The sequence below is a fragment of the Pimephales promelas genome, chromosome 4, assembly GCF_988280905.1.
Source record: "Pimephales promelas chromosome 4, fPimPro1.hap1.1, whole genome shotgun sequence".
NCBI lineage: Eukaryota > Metazoa > Chordata > Actinopteri > Cypriniformes > Leuciscidae > Pimephales > Pimephales promelas.
The window spans coordinates 4,207,168-4,230,988 of NC_142772.1; the positions used below are offsets into that span (position 1 = coordinate 4,207,168).

Here is a 23,821-nt window from a genome sequence, read left to right on the forward strand (position 1 = left end):
TGTTGTATTTGTACGTATGACGAAGCGCTGTTAAATATAGGTAAAAAAAATGCTGTCTTAAAAAGGCAAAAGAATGCATGCACGTTTTCTTAATATGATCATTAAATACCAATAGACTGATTTCCTCAATATGCGACGTGTGGGACAAGGGGTGAAAATGCTGTGCAAAGCAGGATGACGCGAGACGCTGTAAAAGTTGCGAGCGCAACGCTCATACATGTCCATCTAGTGTGTTTACATAGAAAGACAATTGAAAACAAGTTCTGTGTGAGCAGCTCTTAAAGGGATAGTTCACTTTGAAAATAATTTTTGGCATGTTTTATCTTACCTCAAGGGCATCAAAGATGTAGGTGTCTTTGTTTTTTCGCAGTGGTTTCAATTTTGATATTTTTAGGTCAAACCGTTCTTGTCTGTCAGTCATATAATGGAGGTCTATGGTCACCACCTCAAAGAGCATGCACAGAGAAGTCCAAATTAAACATGATTTAATGACTCGTAAATGTAAGTACACAACGATGGCCTGAGACACGAAACGAGCGGTTTGTGTGAGAAAACGAACAGTATTTATGTCGTTTTTAGCTGTTGTAACTAGAGCCATGTCCAAGTGATCTGAGGGCGCGGTCGCTTTGTGACTGTAGTTACAAGAGGTAAAAACTATATAAATACTGTTTGTTTTCTCACACAAACCGCTCGTTTCGTGTCTTAGGCCATTTACGAGTCATTAAATCATGTTAAATTTGGACTTCTCTGTGCATGCTCTTTGAGGTGGTGACCATAGACCTCCATTATATGACTGACAGACACAAACGGTTTGACCTAAAAATATCAAAATTGAAAATACTGTGGAAACAAAGACACCTACATCTTGGATGCCTTTGAGTTAAGCTAAAACATACCAAAAATGAATTTCAAAGTGAACTATCCCTTAATTCTTGCTCAGTCCACTGCCACCAAAATGCAACAACGTAACCAGCACTAAAATGTGATACATTTGTGATACACATGCTGAGACGGGTGAAAAATCAACCGTAATTAATTGTCAAATAAAATTAACAGTCTTTGATTTTTGGGTGTATATTGATTGCTCGTTAATTTGATAAAAATAAAAAAATATGGATTTAACATTATTACTCCGAAAAGGACAATTTGCCTTTAAAAAAAGGCATGCAATAAATGTTCTCTTTGCTTTATTCGCAGGGCGACATCGATTCTGCATGAGGTTAGATTGTGGCCAGACCGAAATGAAATGAGTGGCTAACGACTGACCTCTTCCGCTGCACCACCACCACCAGTAACCTGTAGCATCTAACCAGTGCCTCTTCACCAGCCTGATACACAAACGCACCCACATACACACAATTACCTAACAGAACACCATCAGACTGTAAGTTTGCCCAGCTTCATTCATTTCTCTCTGGTTGATTAATGCTTAATAACAGACCATTTGTCAAGCTTGTTTTGCAATGTGATGACCTGCATATATATATATAATATATACACTAGCGGTAAAAAGTTTTAGATCGGTAAGATTTTTTATGTTTTTAAAAGAAGTCTCTTCTGCTCACGAAGGCTGGAATTATTTAATAATAAATACAAAAAAAACAGTAATATTGTGAAATATTATTACAATTTAAAACTGCGGTTTTTTCTATGTGAATATATAGTGAAGTGTAATTTATTCCTGTGATCATCATTACTCCAGTCTTCAGTGTCACATGATCCTACAGAAATTATTCTAATATGATGCTCAAGAAACATTTATGATGTTGAAAATAGTTTTTTACATTTTTATTTTAGGATTCTTTGATGAATAGAAAGTTCAAAAGAACAGAATTGATCTGAAATGGAAAGCTAAGCTTTTGTAACATTAATCACTACCATTTAAAAGTTTGGGGTCAGTAAGAATTTATTTTTTTATTTTCGGGGGAAAGAAATTAGAAAATACTTTTATTCATCAAGGATGAGTTAAATTGATCAAAAGTTACAGTAAAGACATTTATAATGTTAGAAAAGATTATATTTTAAATAAATGATGTTCTTTTGAACTTTCTATTCATCATAGAATTTTGGGGGGAAATGGTACACGACTGTTTTCAACATTGAAAATAATAATTTACATTTTTTGAGCATAAAATCAGGATCATGTGACACTGAAAACTGATGTGTAATCAGCAACAGTAATGATGTTGAAAATTCGACTTTCAAATTACATTTTAAAATATATTAAAATAGAAAACAGTCATTTTAAATTGTCATAATATTTCACAATATTACTGTTTGTCATTTTTTTTTTTCATCAAATAAAGCAGCCTTGGTGAGCAGAAGAGACTTCATTTAAAAACATAAAAAATCTTACTGATCTAAAACTTTTGACCGGTAGTGTATATATATATATATATACACACACACACACAACCTCTCTTCCTTCGTTATTGAAAAATGACACCACAGCATACAGAAGAGAAAGTCATCTGTTTGCACCATATACTTAGTGTGTTGAATATACACAAATATAGGCATAACTGCATTTGGGTTACAGGAAGCATTATCCTAGAGCTGCAAACTGAATTCTCTATCACTACTGTACATCTGCTCTCATGTATATACACGTCATGCCCGTGGTCAGGGGAAGGCTAAGCTTTATTACAGTAATGAGAATATAATGAAAATCATCATTGAAAATAATGAGAATTACATAAAATCTCAAAAGTAAAATGGATGCATTACAGTAATGAGAATTTAGGGGTGGGGGATGGATGAGGAACGTGCTTAATTGTCATGAAAATAATGGCATAATACTAACAAATGAACATTTTCTTTTTGCAAAATATTAATTCTTTTGATTTCAGAGTTGAATATGTTTGCTTATCACTATTGTTGTGCTCCCTACAGAAAAGACACACACACACACTTGTCTAACTGCCATTGAATTGTCTGCCAGTTCTGTTTCTTAAAAGGATACCCTTGTGAAAAATAAGAACACTTTAGCATACTTTCAAAAAGAGTACTTGTTATGGAAATCATATACTTTAAGTTGGAATATATTTACATGCAAACTGAAGGTAATGTTTTTGGACACGTAACTAAATGTTAATTGCACTTCATTGAACGTGCATTATCGTTTAAATTTATATGAAATGAGATTAGCTGAATTTTAAAGTTGCCCACTTACATGAAATCTAGTATGTACTGCTGACAAACATTTATGGGAAGCCAAAATATATTGAAAACTAACTTTCTAAAATACATTAACTTTAAATGTAAGATCGAAAAACACACCAGCTTTAGTAGCCTATGTTAGTCAACACATCAAAATAAGTCTACTTCTTTAAAGCACCACAAAGATTACTCAACATAATTATTTAATTTAACTTAAAGTACAGCCTTTAATTTGAAATTATTACAAAGTGCGCTTTTTAAATGTGTCTCAAGAAGTTTTATTATATTATCTGCAAAGACCGTTTTTAAATAGACTATTAAGATACGAAGGTCCTATCCTGTCCCAAATGGCACTTTTCATAACTGTGGACTTACAACGGCCTCCGTGTGTGTGTGTGATCGTGGATCCCTCTACCATAGGGCGCCCCATGTGTCATTTGAGGTGTCAGGCAGTCCGTTACGCCACGAAAGAGCAGATTTGTAAGAAGACCGCAAGTATTTAGTGTGCTATTTGGAACAGGGCCATAGTTAAGGACACTTCTTTTTCACAAGGGATCATGTAGAAATGTCCTGTGCTATGAACTAACCAAAACATCCTAGGAAAAAAAAAAAAAAAAAATCCCCTTTCTGTCCCCATACGTTCTGTTCTGAATACCTGAACAACACACACACACACACACACAGATTTTAAAAAAGGTTTAACGTTTTACAGAAACATGTCTAGACACACAAGAACACGGTGTTTCTGCTGTCTAAAAGAACACTTTGCATCGATAACCTTCAAAAACGATGCTTGCCTGCAGTGTCATCCTTTAAGTTTCAAAGGTTGCATGTTGTTTGCTATGAATCCTAAATGAATGGTCTGTTCTGCTAACCTGTCTTTTCACATCCTTTTTCACCACACTAACATTTAAATGCTCTTGAAAACATATGATACGAGTAGATAAATGATATTTCAGTGTTTTCTTGGGAATGCTAAACACTGCTATTTTAAAGTTTGCTATTGTAATGAGCTATGGGAGTGTATCCCCGTTGTTATTGAATCACGGGAGAGAACACGTTGTTCATGCTTAAAGTACACTGCCGTTCAAAAGTTTGGGATTGGTAAGATGTCAAAAATTCTTGCTGACCCCAAACCTTTGGATGATGGCGTGTATAATGCCGTTTCAGATAAATGCTGTTATTTTGAACTTTCTATTCATGAAATGAATTGGCATTGATAATAATAATAATATTAAATGTTACTAATCAGCATTTTAGAATGATTTCTGAAGGATCATGTGACATTGAAGACTGGAGTAATGATGCTGATCACAGGAATAAATTACTTTTAAAAATATAATCAAATCAAATAGATTGGTGAGCATAAGAGTGAGCCAACTTTTGAACGGCAGTGTAGATGTTCAAAATAGATGTATACATCGTGTTACACAATCCTTATAGAGAATACTTCAGTCCATATATGCATCAGTGGAAAACATGATACATTGCATATACATTCCTGTGTGGTTAAAATAACTCTGACATGTAACCCTCACACACACATGTTCATACACGGTCTGATTCATGCACTTTAAATAGTGTTTATGAGTACTAATAGAGAATAATTATCCTGAAAATAACATTAAACAATAATATATAGGAGTCAAAATGGCAATGTGTCGCCTTGCCATGTTTCTGAGGTTTCTGAAAGGTGACGTTTTGCAAAGGGAGCTAATGTCACTACTGTCCACAGCGAATACGATTGGTGTTCAAAAGTGTTTCTGGGCATTTTTAGGAGGTTTCAAAGCCTTCTGTTGAAAAAGGGCGCAGCACCTCATAGAAAGTAGACATTTTGTGTTCTCTCCAAAAGTGTTTGTATAGACAGACAGACGGACCAGCGTTGATGTAAGCTTCAGAGAAGGCTGAAAATAATTCATTGCATGAATAACCATCCCATGGACCCATCATAGCTTGATTGATTTGATTTGCTTAATTTCTGATTTCAAATGTAACGCAAAAGCGAAACACATGCTGCATGTGCAGACGAGTGCTGGCCGGTTCACACACTAGCTCAAGACTGCCCTCTGTCTGTCAAAGCAGAGCTTTTTTAGGTCACTGTTTTCCAGCCACTTTTCATAAATAATGTCTCCGGTGTGCTAATTTGGGATGTTTAATGCTGTTTGGTAGGATTTACTCAAATGACCTGGCTATTAGGCCAAAACAAGGGTTTCAAACCTGCACTGCACATTTTGTGTGGCTCCCTCATCTAATACGCCTGATTCAACTCATCAGCTCATGTAGTGTGTGTGTCAGAGACAGGCATGTGTCCGAAATCACCCCCTATTTGAGGGAACAGCCATTTGTAGTGGCGTCTGAAATCATAGTGGACATTATGGAGTGCTCTCATTCCCATAATGCACCGCAATAACGAGTATGTTAACTCAACGGCTAGGGAATACCCATAATGCACTGTGAGGGTCGCTCTAAATGAATTTCCAGCACCATTTCGCAGCTGAATCAACCATCCATTTGGTGCTCTGCTGGTCCAATGTGGCCACAGCGTAATATCATACAGGAATATATTCATTTTTAATTGATTATTAAATTGTTTAATTAAGGCTTGTACATAGTTTCAGAGTTCAAGATAAATCTTTTAATTACTGGAGCTGCCAGTTTGCTAAGTTTCAATTGATTATTAAACAGCAAGTACAAACTTTACAAATGCGGTGTCTGAATTCACTCACTCGTTTTTATTCAGTCCTTCCAGTGGACTAATAGTTAATGGCGACTGAGGGTATAGGTTGATCACTCGATCACTTAAAAGTATCATCAGCTGCGTTTAAGGGTCTTATGGAAGCCAGGAAAACTTTGAGGCCTACGTGAATCTGTCATGAGGTCACACGTACTGTATGCTATGCTGTATATCTTATCTCATCTCACTGATATTACACAGTGGAGAAAACATCCATCAGTCATTAGTCAAACTGCTCTATTCTGTGTACATGTATACACTTTCCTGATCAGTTGGATTACATTTTCTTTTTTTAATAGTTAGTTTATTACTTTAAGCAGAAGTAAGAAGGTTTGAAAATTAAACAAATGGGATGGGATAAACCCTGGGAAAGAACAGCTCCACCCCTGATCCCTAAACCCACTCCTAAACCTACCCAGCTCCACCCCCTGATCCCTAAACCCACCCCTAAACCTACCCAGCCCCGCCCCCTGAAACCTAAATCCACCCCTAAACCTACCCAGCTCCACCCCTGATCTCTAAACCCACCCCTAAACCTTCCCAGCCCCGCCCCTGATCCCTAAATCCACCCCTAAACCTTCTCAGCCCCACCCCTGATCTCTAAACCCACCCCTAAATCTACCCAGCTCCGCCCCCTGATCCCTAAACCCACCCCTAAACCTACCCAGCTACGCCCCTGATCCCCAAACCCACCCCTAAACCTACCAAGCTCTGCCCCTTAAACCCACCCCTAAACCTATCCAGCTCCGCCCCTGATCTCTAAACCCACCCCTAAATCTACCCAGCTCCGCCCCCTGATCCCTAAACCCACCCCTAAACCTACCAAGCTCCGCCCCCTAAACCTATCCAGCTCCGCCCCTGATCCCTAAACCTACCAAGCTCCGCCCCCTGATCTCTAAACCCTCCCCTAAACCTACCCAACTCCACTCCTCAGATCTGGATCCGACTCCGCCCCCTGGATTTCGTGTACTGCAATGAGGTGCTACTGAATCTTCCAGATATTAGTTCCAGATCTGGAACTTCCAGAGATTTTTTGCTAAGAGGGAAAAGACTTCATTATTCCACTCGTCACTCGCCTTCTCGCGGTGCAATTGAAGAATTGAGAGGTCCTTCAAGATGTCTAACTTTGATCTGTTTCCGGGTCACAGGGTGGAGGAGCGAGGGAATCTTAATATTGAGAAGCACTCATGCAACATGTGCAGTGCCGGGGGTCTTCCGGGACAGGTTTGAAAACTCCTGGACTAAAGGATACATGTTTATCATTTAATTAGGGCTGTCAAACGATTAATCACGATTAATCACATCCAAAATAAAAGTTTGTTTTTACATAATATATGTGGGTGCACTGTGTATAATTATTTTATATATACAGTATATAAATAAACACACATGCATGTATATTTAAGAAAAAAATATTATTTATATATAAAATATTTAATATAAATCTATATATGGTATATACATGACAATATTTCTTAAATATATACAAGCATGTGTGTGTATTTATATATACAGTATATGCTGCTTAATAATCACATGACCTCACTATATTTGTCATACGACCCCATTACATTAGCAAGTGGTGTCCAATTACTTAACCCTGATAATTTTGCATTATAAATCCATGTGTGGATGGATGGCGGAGGTTTCAATCCTGCTCCTTGAGTGCCATTTTCCGGCACAGTTTAGCTCCATCCTGTTTCTACAGTATGTATATATATATATATATATATTAGGAATGCACGATATATCGGTCACATTATCGGTATCGGCCGATATATGATAATTTTTTATGTTATCGTTATCGGCCCAACAAGAACATTTAGCCGATATCTAAAAGCCGATAAATAATGTATTATTATTTCCTTCAGCTGAGGCACTTTAGATGCGCACTGTTCAACATGATGCTTTTAAATTGCTTGAAATACGATTGAAATCACTTTAAAAAAAGGAAAATCCAGTTAAAGTGCAAAATGTGCAGCGCAAGTCTTTAAACATTAAAATAAGAACATCATAATTGTCTTTGTATCTTGGCTTTTAATGAGGAGACTTTTCTATAATCAGGCTCTCAAAAATTGTCTAAAAATGTGGATTTAGATGCCAATATATCGGTTATCGGCTTTCAAATATAAAGAATTATCGGTATCGGACAAAATTATCATATCGGTGCATCCCTAATATATATATATATATATATATTGCTAGCCTACATTTAATAATCATATGTAAATATACTACCACACTTCTCTTACTCGTGCTGCAGTATATAGTACTGGGGTGTAGCTCTTAAATAAATGCTTATAATGTCTCCACATCAACAGGACATTGTTCTTAAATACAAACAACATGACCCATGACCATTTTGCCCATAAGGTAGAGACAGAAAATGAATACACATTCTACAGAGAGAATGTCAGCAATTAAAGGTCAGCAATACACATTCCATAAGATTATGCAAGATTGAAGCACATGTCTGTGGTTGACAATGGTTTATTTATTGGTCATTATTAAGGCAATTGAATTACAGCAGCAATGGCAATCTCTATGTATACATTTCACAGTCTAAGCTTTGTCTTCTTGATTTTTGCAAATAGCGTGTGTGGAAAATTCCAGGGACACTCTTTCTGTTATCTGTTATATCATCTAGCATCTATTATTTTTGTGTTTTCTTAGCTTTTTCTTTTCTTAACTTTTTGAAAAAGATCCTTCAGGTGACAAACACCCCTATTTAACATCATTGATGCAGGTTTTTAGTGATTTTTAGTTTGAAGTATTTGATTTTGTACAAACACTGTTGGAATCCATTTTGAACATACATTGACACCCACATATTGTACAAATTCACAATAGCTGACATTGAAAGTGTAGCTTACAGTACATATTTTTCAGAAAATGTAAAATCATGTCAAGTTATCTAGCCCTTTTTCAATACAGATTGTTTCAAAGCAGTTTAACAGTGATAACAGGAAAATGATTCAAACAGAATTAAAGGGATACTCCACTTTTTTTTGGAATAGGCTCATTTTGACCTCTGACATATATAGCAATTGTAAGTCGAATCCATTCAGCCGATTTTTTTATATTTAGAAGAATATCAGTAACCAGACAGTTTCTAGTCTCATTGACTTCCATAGTATATGTTTTTCCTACTATGGAAGTCAATGAGACCAGAAACTGTCTGGTTACTGATATTCTTTTCAAAAACTGTAAAACTGGGGGAGTTGTAAAATGAGCCCATTTCCCCCAAAAAAAGTGGAGTATCCCTTTAATTTTGGCTGTAAAACATAGAAAATAGAAAATAGTGTCATTGTTCAGTGTTGATTCAGTTCCGTTGTAAAGATTGTCAATTGTTACGTTAGTTAATTTCATCTAATTAACATTAGTTAATGGGTGGTGATGGTGACACATGCCTTTGGTGTGAGAGACTCAGGTTCGAATCCAATGTGAGACACCAATGTGTCCCTGAGCAGGACACTTAACCCCTAGTTGCTCCAGAGGCGTGTGACCTCTTGACATATATAGCAATTGTAAGTCGCTTTGGATAAAAGCGTCAGCTAAATGAAGATGGTCTCATCGTCCAGCTCAGTTCTCAAGCTACAGTGTCAGTGCAGTCAAATCAACATTTTACATTACATTGATTAATTTAGCTGATGATTTTATCTAAAGCGACTTACAATTGCTATATATGTCAGAGGTCGCACGCTTCTGGAGCAACTAGGGGTTAAGTGTCTTGCTCAGGGACACCGGGTCTCTCACACCAAAGGCATGTGTCTTATCCACTGCGCCATCACCACCCAAAAACAAATATCATAGTGCTGGATATTTATAATATTGCTGGATATGTGATTGATCTGGTTTGTGTTTGTGTCTGCCACACAGGTGACATCAGGTGCAAGGGGATGACCGAACGCATTCACCACATTAATCTCCACAACTTTAGCAATTCTGTACTTGAGACCCTCAATGAGCAGCGAAACCGCGGGCACTTCTGTGACGTGACTGTTCGGATCCATGGTAGCATGCTGCGAGCTCACCGTTGTGTGCTGGCTGCAGGCAGCCCCTTCTTTCAGGACAAGCTGCTCCTGGGCTACAGTGACATCGAGATCCCCTCTGTGGTTTCTGTACAGTCCGTCCAGAAACTGATTGACTTCATGTACAGCGGCGTGCTGCGGGTCTCCCAGTCCGAGGCCCTGCAGATCCTCACCGCTGCCAGCATACTCCAGATCAAGACCGTCATCGACGAGTGCACCCGCATTGTTTCACAGAATGTTGGCATTGGTGGATCTGGCAGCTTCTCCGTGGTCCCGGGGGACTCGGGGCAGGAGACGCCGCGGGGAACTCCCGAGTCTGGCACGTCCGGTCCCAGTAGTGATGCCGAATCAGGCTACATGCAAACATCTCACCAGAGCCTTGACCGCGTTTACTCCTCGCTTTACTCCAGCTGCTCCGGCTTGGGCCTGCAAAACGGTAGCCGTGGAAACCGCTCCCACTACACCAATGCCGCGGTGACGGCCAGCTACGACTCGCCCCTTCAACTCCAGCAGAAGGAGGGAGGGCAGGACCCTGCCTGGATCACACGCATCCACGAGCGCTCGCAACAGATGGAGCGCTTTCTGGTCACGTCGGAGACTACGCACTGCCGCAAACAGCCTCGCCCCGTGAGGCTCCACACTGGGGACATTCACATCAAGCAGGAACAAGGGGACGAGTACAATTGCTACGGCCTTGTGGACTGTCGCGAGGACAGCGAGCAGCTGGAGTGCATCGAAAGCGAGCCCAAAGGCGAGAGCTTCGACTCCGGCGTCAGCTCTTCCATCGGCACGGAGACGGATTCCGTCGAGCAGCCTTTCTTGTCTGGGTTCGGTCGAGACAATTGTCTGAATAAAGGCCAGCAAGGTGAGCGGGGAACCCCCGTGCAGATCGAGGTCAACGATTCATCTCCCGAGCAGACCCAAGAAGCGGTCGAAGAGGGCAGTGGGAACGGCCCTTCTCAAGAGAGCGGTGAGCTCGGAGTCAACCAGCCGCCTCAAGCAAACCTCGCAGTCTCGCAGTCGATGCCAGGCGGGCCGTACCTGCGGCCAGGTGAGCCACTTACCAGCAACCTGCGCATGCCCCTCACCTTGACCAGCAACTCCCAGGTAATGGGAACGGCGGGCAACACTTACTTGCCTACGCTCTTCGCAACCCAGTCAGCCAGCGACAACAAGCCTTTCCTCTTCAGTCTGCCCCAGTCCATTGGGAATCAGCAGCCGCAGTTTGTGGCAGTGCCCTCTCCCAGCATGCCTCCGTACCCCAGCGGGCTGACGGTGCCACCCGGTGGAGGTCAACAGCAAGGTGTTGCGGCGGGGGGGCAGCATGGGGAAAAGAAGCCCTACGCATGCACTCTTTGCTGTAAGACCTTTACTGCCAAACAGAACTTCGTCAAGCACATGTTTGTGCACACTGGTGAGTACCCGTGGCCTTCATCTCTCTATTATGTATGTAGTTACGTTTTTTTTGTTTTTTTTTTAGATCGAAATCGCTTTTACAGAAAAGCTAATTAAGGTAAGCTTTTGATTCTAAATGGATAATTGGTAGCAATTATTAACTTCTCGGTGTGAATCATCCTGTGGATTAAGCATTGTTACAGCAATCATTAGGACCTCGGTTATTGGGCTTTCAGACACAGCTCAATAGAACCAGAATATGCATTTATGAAAGCATCATTTATGAGGCTGTGTATTTTCTAAGCCTATGACAGAAATTGAGAAACTGCTCAGTAGGTGCATAGCTTAAGGTAGCAAGGCATACCAAATGTGTTGAGTTCTTTCCTCCCCTCGCTTTGGAAACTGCAAGTTAGCTTATAAAATGCATACAGTATAAGTGGTCGTGTGAGTGACTATAGCCACTTAAAACCTAAGAGCGCTGTGATTAACACATATCAGCTGCCTATTATCTATAATTTACGTTAATAGTTCAAACTTTTTAAGCAAATGCTTTATCCTGTTCTGTACCCTCTTGAGGCATGACAAGCCATGAGACCAAAATGATAAAAATTTTTTTTATCATATGTGCCAAAAGGCCTTTCTTGTGTATAATTAAAATATTTTCATAACTACCATAGTCAATAATTAAAGTTTTTACTTAATGAACTCGGGGCTCATTGGTCGACACAGAATTACCAGGTCAATTTACTGTATGACTCCATCTTTAATAGCTGTTTTCCCTTAGGCAAAGTCCCTAATATACTCACACTATTTGTCAAATGCATGCTAGTTCAAGTTTTATCATTGTATATATATATATATATATATATATGAAGAGTTCAGATGCAAAAGCCTCTAAAGGCCATTTGAAATTTTCTTCTAAAATGACCATTTTTATCAAACTTGTATATTTAAGTTCAGTAATTTCACTTAAATGACAATTAATAGGTAATCTTCATTGCCATTTAAATGAAATTATTGAACTTAAATATACAAGCTTGATTAAAATGATCATTTTAGAAGAAAATTTCAAATGGCACTTAGAGGCTTTTGCATCTGAACTCTTCATATATAGATACTGTATAAGTGTGATCTTTTCCCAGGAAAAAGTCTGCGCCTACTGTATGTTTTGACATGCCACAGAATAATTTACATTTTGGGAAGATGTTTTCAAAAAAAAAACTTTTTTTTTTCCCCCAAACCAACTTTCAAGCACATCCTTGACTCTTTCCCCGGCAGCGTTTTAAAATGGGTGGGTAAAATCTGATGTTCGACATTCGCTATGGTGTCATGGGATTGTAACCTCACCAGAAGTAGTAGATCATCCGGGTACTCTTTTATGAGTACTGTGATTTTGGACATACTACTTTTGTCACACACTGTTGTATATAGAAGGGAATTCGGATGCAGCCCTGTCCTGATTTACGCAGATCGTTTTTTGGATCCAGAGAGGCTGGACTATTTCAGTAGATGCATAACAGCGCCCCCTACTGTATAACAGTAAAAACACAGATTGCCAGAATATCTATTGTTTTGCAAAATCGTATTGCAAACTATTATTCTGAACCTTTGACTTGAGTCACATCAGTTCTGAAGCAGTCTCACACAGTAAAGTACCCAGCCCTCAAAAGTGCATTCAGTATGACAATGTTGAGTTAAGATAATATAATTACATTTGTAGATTACTATGCAATAATGATCTGTCTTCGGGTCTAAATGTAGTCTGTGTAATCTTATATGTTTATTTAAAAAAATGCTGCCATTATCACATGAGCTTTTATCAAATAATATAGCACAAATGATATTTTACAATAACACCAGGTGTTTGGTTCCCATTAAAGTCCATTATATGGAGAAAAATGCTGGAATGTTCTCATCAAAAACCTTAATTTCTTTTCGACTGAAGAAAGAATGACATGGATATTTTGGATGACATGGGGGTGAGTAAATTATCAGCAAAAGTTGTTTTAAAAGTTAACTTCTCCTTTAATGACAGACAGTTGTCACAAACATGCATAAGACTTACTTCATATTCATGATTATGAAGCTGTCACACCCCTTCAAGTAAAGTGTTACCATGTCAACTTTTCAAGTCATATGATAACGGTTTCTGCAAGAGCGCTTTAGCGAACGCTTCCTTTCTAATGAGTGTGTGCTCTTGCAGGTGAGAAGCCGCACCAGTGCAGCATCTGCTGGCGTTCGTTCTCGCTGAAGGATTATCTCATCAAACACATGGTCACACACACAGGAGTCCGAGCGTACCAGTGCAGCATCTGCAACAAACGCTTCACCCAGAAGAGCTCCCTCAACGTCCACATGCGCTTGCACCGCGGAGAGAAGTCCTACGAGTGCTACATCTGCAAGAAGAAGTTCTCCCACAAGACCCTGCTGGAGCGCCACATGGCCCTGCACAGCACCGGGACCGGGGTCACCGGGGTCACCGGGGTCTCCGGGGTCAGTGCCGCAGGAAGCGTCGGAGGCCCCGTGTCCATCCCAGTCCCGATGGCCGTCCCCGAGCCGGGAGCGGGAGTGGTGGCCCTGGCCATGCCGGTGGGAGGGGGCGGAGCCGGGGGCGGAGTCGTGAGCACCGGAGTGGGCGTGGCTGCCGAAGCAAGCTGCCAGGATGGGACCACCTACATGTGCTCCGTGTGCCCTGTCAAGTTTGACCAAATCGAGCACTTCAATGACCACATGCGCAAGCATGTCTCCGACGGATAAGTACAAACTTGCGTTAACACGAAAAAGAATGAAATGATAAAGAAAACGGCACTAGATTTTTGTTTTTTCTTTCTTATATTGGGGCATGAAGAGTAATGAGTATAGACACTGGCACATTAAGTTTTCTAGAGAAAAAAAAAGAAGCGTTTTTAATTTCTTTCCTTTCCTTTTTTGTTTTCTTTTGTCCTTGCTATTCTTAAAGAATAAAAAAAGATGGTGGCCTTAAGGCTGTGTAGTTGGATAATGATCCACTGGCTGGATCCATACTACTGGCCTCTAAATGTATGCTTTCCTTAAATACTGATTTATGTGTTGAACACTACCGAAAGGCCTGCGAAAGAACACACAAGAGAAAAAAATTCACATGCTCGCACACACTCTGGCATACGCAAACACAAATACACATACCCATGCATGCACTTACACGCACAAACTACTTATACACACTTATATACGGTAGAGGTATTTTGTACGTATGTGTGTTTGTGCATGTGAGCGTGCGCGTGTGCACAAAAATAAACATTGCAGTGAATTTTTTTAAACTTGTAGATCTTTTCCCATGTAGACCGTATTGGACACTATAAGCGTCCAAGCTTACTGTGGTATAGATTATTAAAAAAAAAAACAAAAAAAAAAACCTTGAAAAAAAAAACTAAACATTTGGCTCTAGATTCATTCTAAAATATTGATGGTCACATGTTTGCCTTTTTACATGCGATAAGAACAGGAGAGTTGTTCAATTTGACACTGGGTTTTTATTTATTATTATGGCATTGAGGGATTATGATGTTGATGTTGTCAAGGTACAAGCCAGTTTTACTAACTGTACTAAAATGGGAATTTTCAAGTGGCTTGATGGATGAATGATTGATTATTTTGCTTTTCTCCCGCCACACTTTTTTTTTTTTTTTTTTTTAATGGTTCAGGTCAAGTTTACAAAACAAACAAAAGTTTATCGATGACAGTATTCGAGCAAAAACTTTGAATGCCGTTAATAATTTCCAATTCGTTTCGCATACACTGCCACTAAGAAGACGACTGTTAGTTGACCTCTTCCGCTTCAAAAACGAAACGTGATATAAAGTTTTTCATTTGCTCCGTGGTTCTGGTTTTTATTATTTTTCAAGGAGGGGGGAAAAGGCAGATATTAGTATGCAAACAGGCCCAGAATCCAATCCAATTGCTGCTCCTCACATGCTCACTTTGAGACTGTTATCAGCTGTAGAATCCAACGCTAGGTGGATATGTCTCTAATTATTAGTAGTTCTCAGTGAACATGGGAAACGTTAAGCTATTTGGAGCCATGGGCTAGATTAGATCAAAAGCAAACTGGACAGAAATAACCTCCTAAAATATGGTGTATTTCCTGTTCGTGGCGACTACTGTGACTCAGTTGTTTGGGCCGGTGGGGTGACTAAAATGCACTACTCCTGTTCCTCAAGCCCCACCTAGTGGCTCAAACAGCCGTCCTTGTTTTTTGCCTGATTGGAAATACAAGAGAGAAAGGGAAGGATATAGGCAACAGAAAAAAAAAACACAGTAAAACAAACACGGTCATTCTTCTTTAATATACCACAGCTCTCCAAACAATAAGAAACATTCCCAGTTTTACCGATATCTAGACATTGTGTGTGTGTGTGTACTTCGGAAGTGAGTTCAGAAGGTTGTATTTTTGGTGTTACGTCACTCGGAAGCTCTGCGTTCATATTTGGCTCTTTGTTATACGCGTATTTCATGGATATAAAAAGACTCATTTGCCGTGCAACTGCAATCAGGCAATTTTTACTCACTTATCTGAGTAGATACATCTTTGAAGTGTCGTAAAAACGCATCAATCAGACTTTTTTCCAGTTCGGGATTTGGTCGCGTAAGTTGTAGGTTTGAAATACAGTGCTACTTTGCACATTTACTTCAAAATCCTGTGCTTAAACATTGAATTGTTTTACTTAAGAAATTAAATTCTATGATTTCTCTTTGTTTATAAAGGAAATATCTTTTCTTAAAAGCTTGATAAGAGGACTGCATTGTTTTCTTGCATATATGTTGCACTGCTTAAACCAATAAGTGCACTACTGTTACCAGAGATGTTCTAGTTTTTAGAGATGATCTTGTTTTTGTTTTGTTTTTCTCAAATATTTGGTTCTATAGTTCACTTGTGTTTGAGTAGCTTTGTTCCTTTTTTTATTTTTATTATTAGATGATTACATTTTTCATGGCTTTGTTATCATCACTTGCTATTGTGCTGTTTATGCAAGGTTTTTTTCTTCTTCTTCTTCTTCTTCTTTATTTATATTTAAAGCATTGTGAGCTTATCCCTGGTCAGATCCTAATGATGTATCGCTTACACCACTTTCATCCCGATGCAGTTAATTCATCCAAGCAGATGCTCGGTTTTCTTCTCATTCATACCAAACTAAAAAAAAAAAAATCACAAAAAAACAAACATTAACAAAAAAAAATCCATAAAACCACAAAATCACGTTTTAAAAAAAAAATTGTAGTGTGTGCCTAAATATATGATAAATGTCTTTTAGAACAAGTAAGTTTCTACGAGAGGGTCGTTGTGCAAAGCTTTTAGTGCTGTCTAGGGATCAAGCACATTTATGTGTGTGTTTGTATGAGCATGTGTGTGCAACATGTTTGTGTGTGTGTGTGTGTGTGTGTATAATCCTCTGGTATGTCTCTATGTGTGTGCTGTACAATTTGTGACGCCTGAACTGTAGGGCTTCCTTTGCAATATGCAGTACAGGTACGGCAACAGTGACGACATGTAGTTTTACACACATTTGGCAACTTTCTCAAGAACAATCATTACTATATTCCCCACGATAAATAACGTGACGCAGTTTACTCTGAATGGTCTGATCTGGCCTAACCCAGTGCGACGACGACACGCCTGTTGAATATTCTGTATCGTGCTGTGAGACCAAACATCGCTTTTTATGCTGCAAAGCTTGGTTTTGTATCAGCAAACGTGATTTGTGAGAAGCTTGCCGTGATGAGTCGCCACTCATCCCTTTTTGGATAATCAAGGAGATTATTGGCGCTGATACTCATCCATTTGTAGTTTTCTTGGTTCTCAATCGTTGATATCACCCACAGTCCGTATGGAATTGGAATACGCCAACCTAAACGTGAACATTTCCACCATTAAAACACTTAACGAGTGCTACTAGAGAGCAGATAAATCAATATCACTTCCAACTCTTAAAAGAAAAGGTTCTATATAGAACCTTAAAAGGTTCTATCAGCGCTACATATTTGGAACCCCTAAAAGGTTCTATACACTCTTCAAAAAAGGGTTCCTCTGGGTTCTATATAGAACCCTGGGGTTCCATACTTGGCCAATAGAACCTTTTACCAAAAAAAAAAAAAAATGTGGAGTTTCATATATGAAGCGGGGGATGGAACCATTTCTGGTTCTAAATAGAACCATTTCTTCTAAGAGTGTAGATAAGCTATATCGTTCAAATAGCATTTGTCGGGCGGGAGGGGGTTTCCCATAGTCTTTAAGGATAGCCTTAATCAATGTTTGAATCAAGCAACCAAATGCAATATTGCTTGTGAAGGTGCTGTTGCAATTTCTTGCGCTTATTTTACACATGAAAGGGGTAGAGGACGGAAAAGCAACCTTGCAATACAGTATTGGACGATTGTCTGGTGATGGTTATGAAGGACGTATATACGTATGGCTACGTGCAAATCGCTGATTTCTCATCTTGGTATAGGCTCATAACCATGCATGGTCCTCAAATCAGGCTTCACGTATTAAAGCCGTCTCATCTCGCTTGTGTTGAAGTGGCTTTAATGTCCGATATTACTGACACTCCGTGTTTGTTCATATGTAAAAAGCTAAAAGCAACAACTACGGCGACGACAACGGAAAAAAAAGGTGCGCGAACATATAAACGTCACGGTCGTCGATCCATTGCATCTAAAAAGCACTATGACGATCACTTCTATGGCTAGTTCGGATAGACTTTTTACATTACTTACAGTATATATTTACAGTTCATAAATGTAGAATTAGCTTTTATTTTTGTTTCTGCTTAAAATGGTAATTTTTACAATACATATGAATTTTCTTCAGTGTACAGTATAGATACAGCGCTCTCTTTGCTATTACAGTAAGTCTTCTTTTCTCCTCGCTTTTTAACAAAGGTACTTTTTTTGTTTTGTTAAAAATCTTAATTTATAAATAATATCTATTCCTAGAGTATAGGCTTGTGGGCACAGAAAAGACCTTGGAGAACATCACCAATATTTATGTAGGAGCAGAAGATGTTTTGCTCGCTTGACAGAGTGAATATTACTCAGAGTTTTTCCGTAACATACAAAATATCGTGCGCATCCTGTAATGCTAAGTGGACGATCTCCATTTGTTTTTAAAACGGTCAGATTCAATCTATCTTTCATCTTGCAGTCTTCTAACAAACAAAGACGTGATATTCTCTACCACACGATGGTCGAAATAATCCAAAACAAGAGTATCCATGTGTTCATCAGCATCTACAACAGATAGTACTGTAACCAAAACAACACCTAACACTGTACATGTGGAGTTTTACAATGCCTCTCCTTTGTAGACGAAAAAAAAAAAATGATGAAGTGCCTCTTTTTACAGCTCCAAGCTTAATAAAGCTCACAGTAATACTGTTATTTTTATTCTGTAATAATAATAATACAGTAAAAACAAAACAATATTCACTGCCTAAAATGAAACACACTCACATAAACTTTCAGACAGATCCCTCTATGAGGCAAGTAAGAGGATTACCAGCAATAATAATCACAAAATAGATCTGAAATGTCACAAAAGGACCACTAATAAGTAAGGGAGTTTTATTGTGTTTTAACCCCTGAAATCACCAAAATGAAGCTTATTTTATACTACAATATACAGTGTTATATTGTGTCCAAAGTGCCCCTGACTTAAATTCATTTTTCTATCCAAACCTGCCTTTATAATTTTAACGATTATACGCATTTTAAATGCCCTATTGAACAAGTCAACGTTTATATATCTGAACGAAACAAACAACAACGTAAAAAAGAAAAAGTCGTTCTTCCTTTCTATTTCCTCTTCTTCCTCTCTTCTCTTAGATGCTGAATTTGCTTGAGATGACATCTTTCCTTTCGAGGATGTTAATGCTATATGCTTTTGAGCAGTCGTTGTTATACATAATCGACATAATATTGTGTGCGCCGTAATCGATATTGCAATGGTTGATGTGAAAAGAGGTCATTGTTGTTCTGTGATTTTACAGACTAGCCTGTAAACTGAAACTAGAGTATAGCGACGCAGTCTGTCTTTTGAAGAGTATAACAGAGTAAACGAGAACCGTTTTAATCTTTGTAGTCGGTAGACAACCATATCATACGTTCAATACCAAATTGATTTGATTTTTTTATTTTTATTTGTTTGCCAGAGGTTGAATATGTAAGCATGCTTTTCTAACACTTCTCTTTCCGCGTTACAGCTCTGAATGGTATTCACTATTGATTATATGATCTTCTTCTGCTTGTATCATAGGCTCAAATCCAAAGACAAAGCATTTACTCTATTTATGATGACAGAGTTTGTTCGTTCGTTTGTTTGTTTTTCAGAAACGATAGAAAATTATACATATATTTACAGGACAAAGTACAATACAGATTTTAACAGGAGAAGCGAGCAAACATAAAAATATCTTAAGATGAATCATATATATATGTGTGTGTGTATAAATATATATATATATATATATATATATATATGAAATTTCAGATACAGATACCGCAGTTTCTTAACTAATCACACAAGGCGTACTTTTAGTATTAATGCTGACTACACAACTGTAAAACATGACATGCACGATTCCCACTTTTTGCTGGAAAACGCGAGTGTGCTCATTTCATTTGCATGTTGAGGATAGCGTTTTCTCGGCCTCTGAAAGCAGCGAGTTCGTCTCCTGTTGTGAGCCTAGGTGGGATTTGGATTCGGGATTGTTTGAATGCTTTTAGCGACACCCACAGTTTTCAGCAAGGCCACTCAGTGGATTGTATTTAAGGGCCTGCAAGGAATGTAGTGAGGGCCGGACAGATGCTGGTGCTTGTGCTGGGCTTTTCTTAACTGTGCGCTACGTGTTTTGTGCTTTCTCTATCTTCCACAACCGCTGTATACACGGAAAGGAATCAGTCTATCCGGTTGATTATTGACCTCAGTTCATCAGTAACAGCAGGTGTTTGTATGTAAAATAGTTAATAATAATTGCAAATAATTAATCAACTAAGCGATAAATCGATGTAACAGATTTTGTTCTGCAACTACAATGCCTGACTATAATGCTACGTTCACACCCGACGCGAGTAGCGCGTCCAGTTTGATGCTCGACCACTTTGTGTTAAATCGCGCGTCAAGAGCAAAACTGACGCGCATAAAATCAAAAGTTTGAAGCGAAATTTACGTGCGTCTCACGCGTCAAAATCGAAACCCGTTGGCGGCCATCTTTTTTTATGTTGATCAAGCATTCATCGAGAGATTCACCGCACTGTATTTGCTCTGGAGAGCTACGTAGAATAGCGGCGTGGGGATCATCGTCGCCGTATTTCGCCGAGGCGAACCGTTTGTCCCGCGGCCAGTTTGATGACCTGTTGTCCCGCATCGGAGCGAGGATCACCATCGCTCTCATCCATCTAATCTAGCTGTCATTTATTTTTGTTTTGATGATAAATAGAGCCAGCGAATTCGCGTCAAACGTGTGAGTGCACAAATAGAAGTAACTAAAAATTTGCGCTTAACGCGGCAGACGCTCAATTCGTTCGCGCGAATGAGGCGTATTCGCGTCTGCCGCGCTCTATGCCTCATTTGCGCCTCTTTGCATTGACTTAACATTGAAATCGTTTGCGCCTGACGCGCTATTCGCGTCCGGTGTGAACGTAGAATAAGAGTCGTAATGAAGATTTCCCAAAATGAATACATTTTTATATCAATTATTACTTGTGGAATATAATGCATTTCTAAACCTCCCCCATATGTCCACAAAAACATTTTCCACAAAAAATGTGTGATTATTGACGTTAATGTATTAAATAAAACATATGTTTCTCATATGTTTTTGAATGAGAACATGCTTACAATTTTAACTAAAAAATGAAATGTATTCTCAATCATGATTTGGAGAACTATGAATTTCTTATTCAATTTTAATTCTACTTCATGTTTATTCAAATTTTGAATGGAGGAAGTGAATTGGCATTAATGAGACATCCCTAATTAAAGGTACACTGTGTAACGTTTGGCCCTCTAGTGGTTAAAAGCAAAACTGCATGCATTTTGCGGAAGAACATTGTTTTGGTTGTGCGTCGGCTCTGCGGATGAATACAGTTATCTTACTGCTCATAAGAGATTTAACCAGTTTATATGGAAAAGAAAGACGTTACTGTAGCTTTACCCATTAATACACACGACACTTCCTTGAGAATAAATTCCAGCACAGCGTTACAACAACCATAATGAAATGATCCTTCACAATAGATGATGCTTTACAATCAACTCTGTTACAGAGATACATATGGAGATGCATATACCTTCCTCGCCTGTTGAGTAATACAAACGCAATTTCCGCATCGCTTTTAAAACATTTCAAATCCCTCAGTTTTCGCAATTTATGTTGATTCTTGTTTTATTACGAGCTCTTTTTGCCAGCAGACAGACATCTCCTCTGATTTAGCTGTTTCGTATCAAACTTTCTCGCTCGTTGTGAAACTCACCTCTCACACTCTCACACCAGACACGCTTCAGAGTAGGCGGAGCATCTTTTCTCTATTTACGGATACAACGAGTCACGCAATTTCCCATGAAAACCATCCCGACGGGCCTAAAACATAAAACACTTATAATAGCCTCACCATAGTGAATCAGAGGAACACAAAACACATTTTGGAAGAAAAATCAATTTTGAACCAAAAAAAAAAGTTACTTAGTGTACCTTTAAATCTGAATAATGGACAGCCCTGTTGTTACTGGTGACCTGGGATGGGGATTTACTCCTTTAATAAGTGCCATTTTGGGCAGCATTAGTTTTCTGGTACAATTTGACTTCTCTATTAATTCCTACAGACTGTTTGTGGAAGGTAATACAGCTTTGTGCGGGGACAGAAACAGAGGAGAATATGACCCAACATGTTGGGTCATGTTGACATTCATTAACAGTACCTAATTAGTCATACTAAATAAGCGCTTTTATGTTTTTGGTAGAAACTACTTTCACTTTCAACTATGATTTACACATAATCTCTATACAAGTACCATAATGAGAAACAGCAAATGTAGGCATATTTACATGTATTCCTTTGGTAGATGCCTTTTGATACACAACTAGTACGTATAGTTTAGTGTAGCAAACAGATAGATAATATACTTAGCTCTGTAGTAGTATCTCTTAAAATGACCCATTTCATGGAATCTTCTTCACACAGTTTTCCTTCAGTCCTGTAGAAAAGCAAATATTATTAACTTGCATGTATGTCGAATGTTTGGATTCGCTGCCTATTTGATTTAGTCTGTTTCCCAAATTAATTTCGACTGACCCACAGTGGATGCTTGCTTGGACTTTAGACACTACTCATTTATATCTGATCCTTCTAATACCATTCTTTTCTGTAATCTTGATCTGAGTTTAATGTAGAACTGAGGAAGCGTCATACCCTTAAACACTCCTCTAAAATGTCTGACGTGAGATTTTCACCTTCATTTAATGTACTGTTTAACGTAAGAAATATAAAACATAACAAACACACAAAAAAAATGCCCTGGTTATAGACGTTATTCTGTTATCAGTGAAGTTTTTCGGACATTGAGATGGAAATGCTGCGATACAACTGCTCCTTTGAAGGTGGATGTTTGGGGCCACACATTTTTTCCTTTTTTTTGGTCAAATACTGCATGTCAATAAGAACATATTTTATCTGAAAAAGGCTTTTGGAATATTTGCATGACATAATAATTTTGCCATAGTTCACTTGTTTATTCTTTTAACCTTTGTTTTAACCATTCTTATTGTACCAAATGTGCTATTGCTTGAGCAACACAAAGCAAACAAATTAAATATCCAAAGCTCCTAAAGTCAAAATTGAACATTAAATTACCATTTTTTTTGTATTTAAAGGGATAGTTCACTTTGAAATACATTTTTGGTATGTTTTAGCTTACCTCAAGGGCATCCAAGATGTAGGTGTGTTTGTTTCTGCAGTAGTTTCAATTTTGATATTTTTAGGTCAAACCGTTCTTGTCTGTCAGTCATATAATGGAGGTCTATGGTCACCACCTCAAAGAGTTTTTGTTTTCTCACACAAACCGCTCGTTTCGTGTCTTAGGCCATCGATGTGTACTTACATTTACGAGTCATTAAATCATGTTTAATTTGGACTTCTCTGTGCATGCTCTTTGAGGTGGTGACCATAGACCTCCATTATATGACTGACAGACAAAAACGGTTTGACCTAAAAATATCAAAATTGCGACTACTGTGAAAACAAAGACACCTACATCTTGGATGCCCTTGAGGTAAGCTAAAACACCAAAAATTAATTTCAAAGTGAACTATCCCTTTAAGTCTGAAAAGGATATTGTATATCCACAATATAGACCATGCAGGTCTGAAAAGTTTCTGTTAACACCAAAGAATTACATGTCAATTTCAACAACAGATACATAATGTGTAAAAACAACAACAACAACAACAGATACATAATGTGTAAAAAA

At 38.5% G+C, this 23,821-nt stretch overlaps 1 protein-coding gene across 4 annotated transcripts in view; it reads left to right on the top strand.

Annotated features, from left to right (window-relative positions):
- The window catches only part of zbtb20 (zinc finger and BTB domain containing 20), a 70,792-nt gene extending 47,008 nt beyond the window's left edge, over positions 1–23,784 (top strand). For 3 of the 4 annotated variants that reach the window (XM_089129857.1, XM_089129856.1, XM_089129858.1), the window contains 4 exons: positions 1,198–1,384; positions 7,042–7,117; positions 9,773–11,338; positions 13,523–23,784. In XM_089129857.1, the coding sequence (XP_088985983.1) occupies positions 7,081–7,117; positions 9,773–11,338; positions 13,523–14,076 (2,157 nt within the window). In that variant the 5' untranslated portion in view covers positions 1,198–1,384; positions 7,042–7,080 and the 3' untranslated portion in view covers positions 14,077–23,784. The remainder of the gene's footprint in view (positions 1–1,197; positions 1,385–7,041; positions 7,118–9,772; positions 11,339–13,522) is intronic. The other variant, XM_039661723.2, reaches the window with a different exon arrangement.
- The last annotated feature ends 37 nt before the right edge of the window (positions 23,785–23,821 follow it).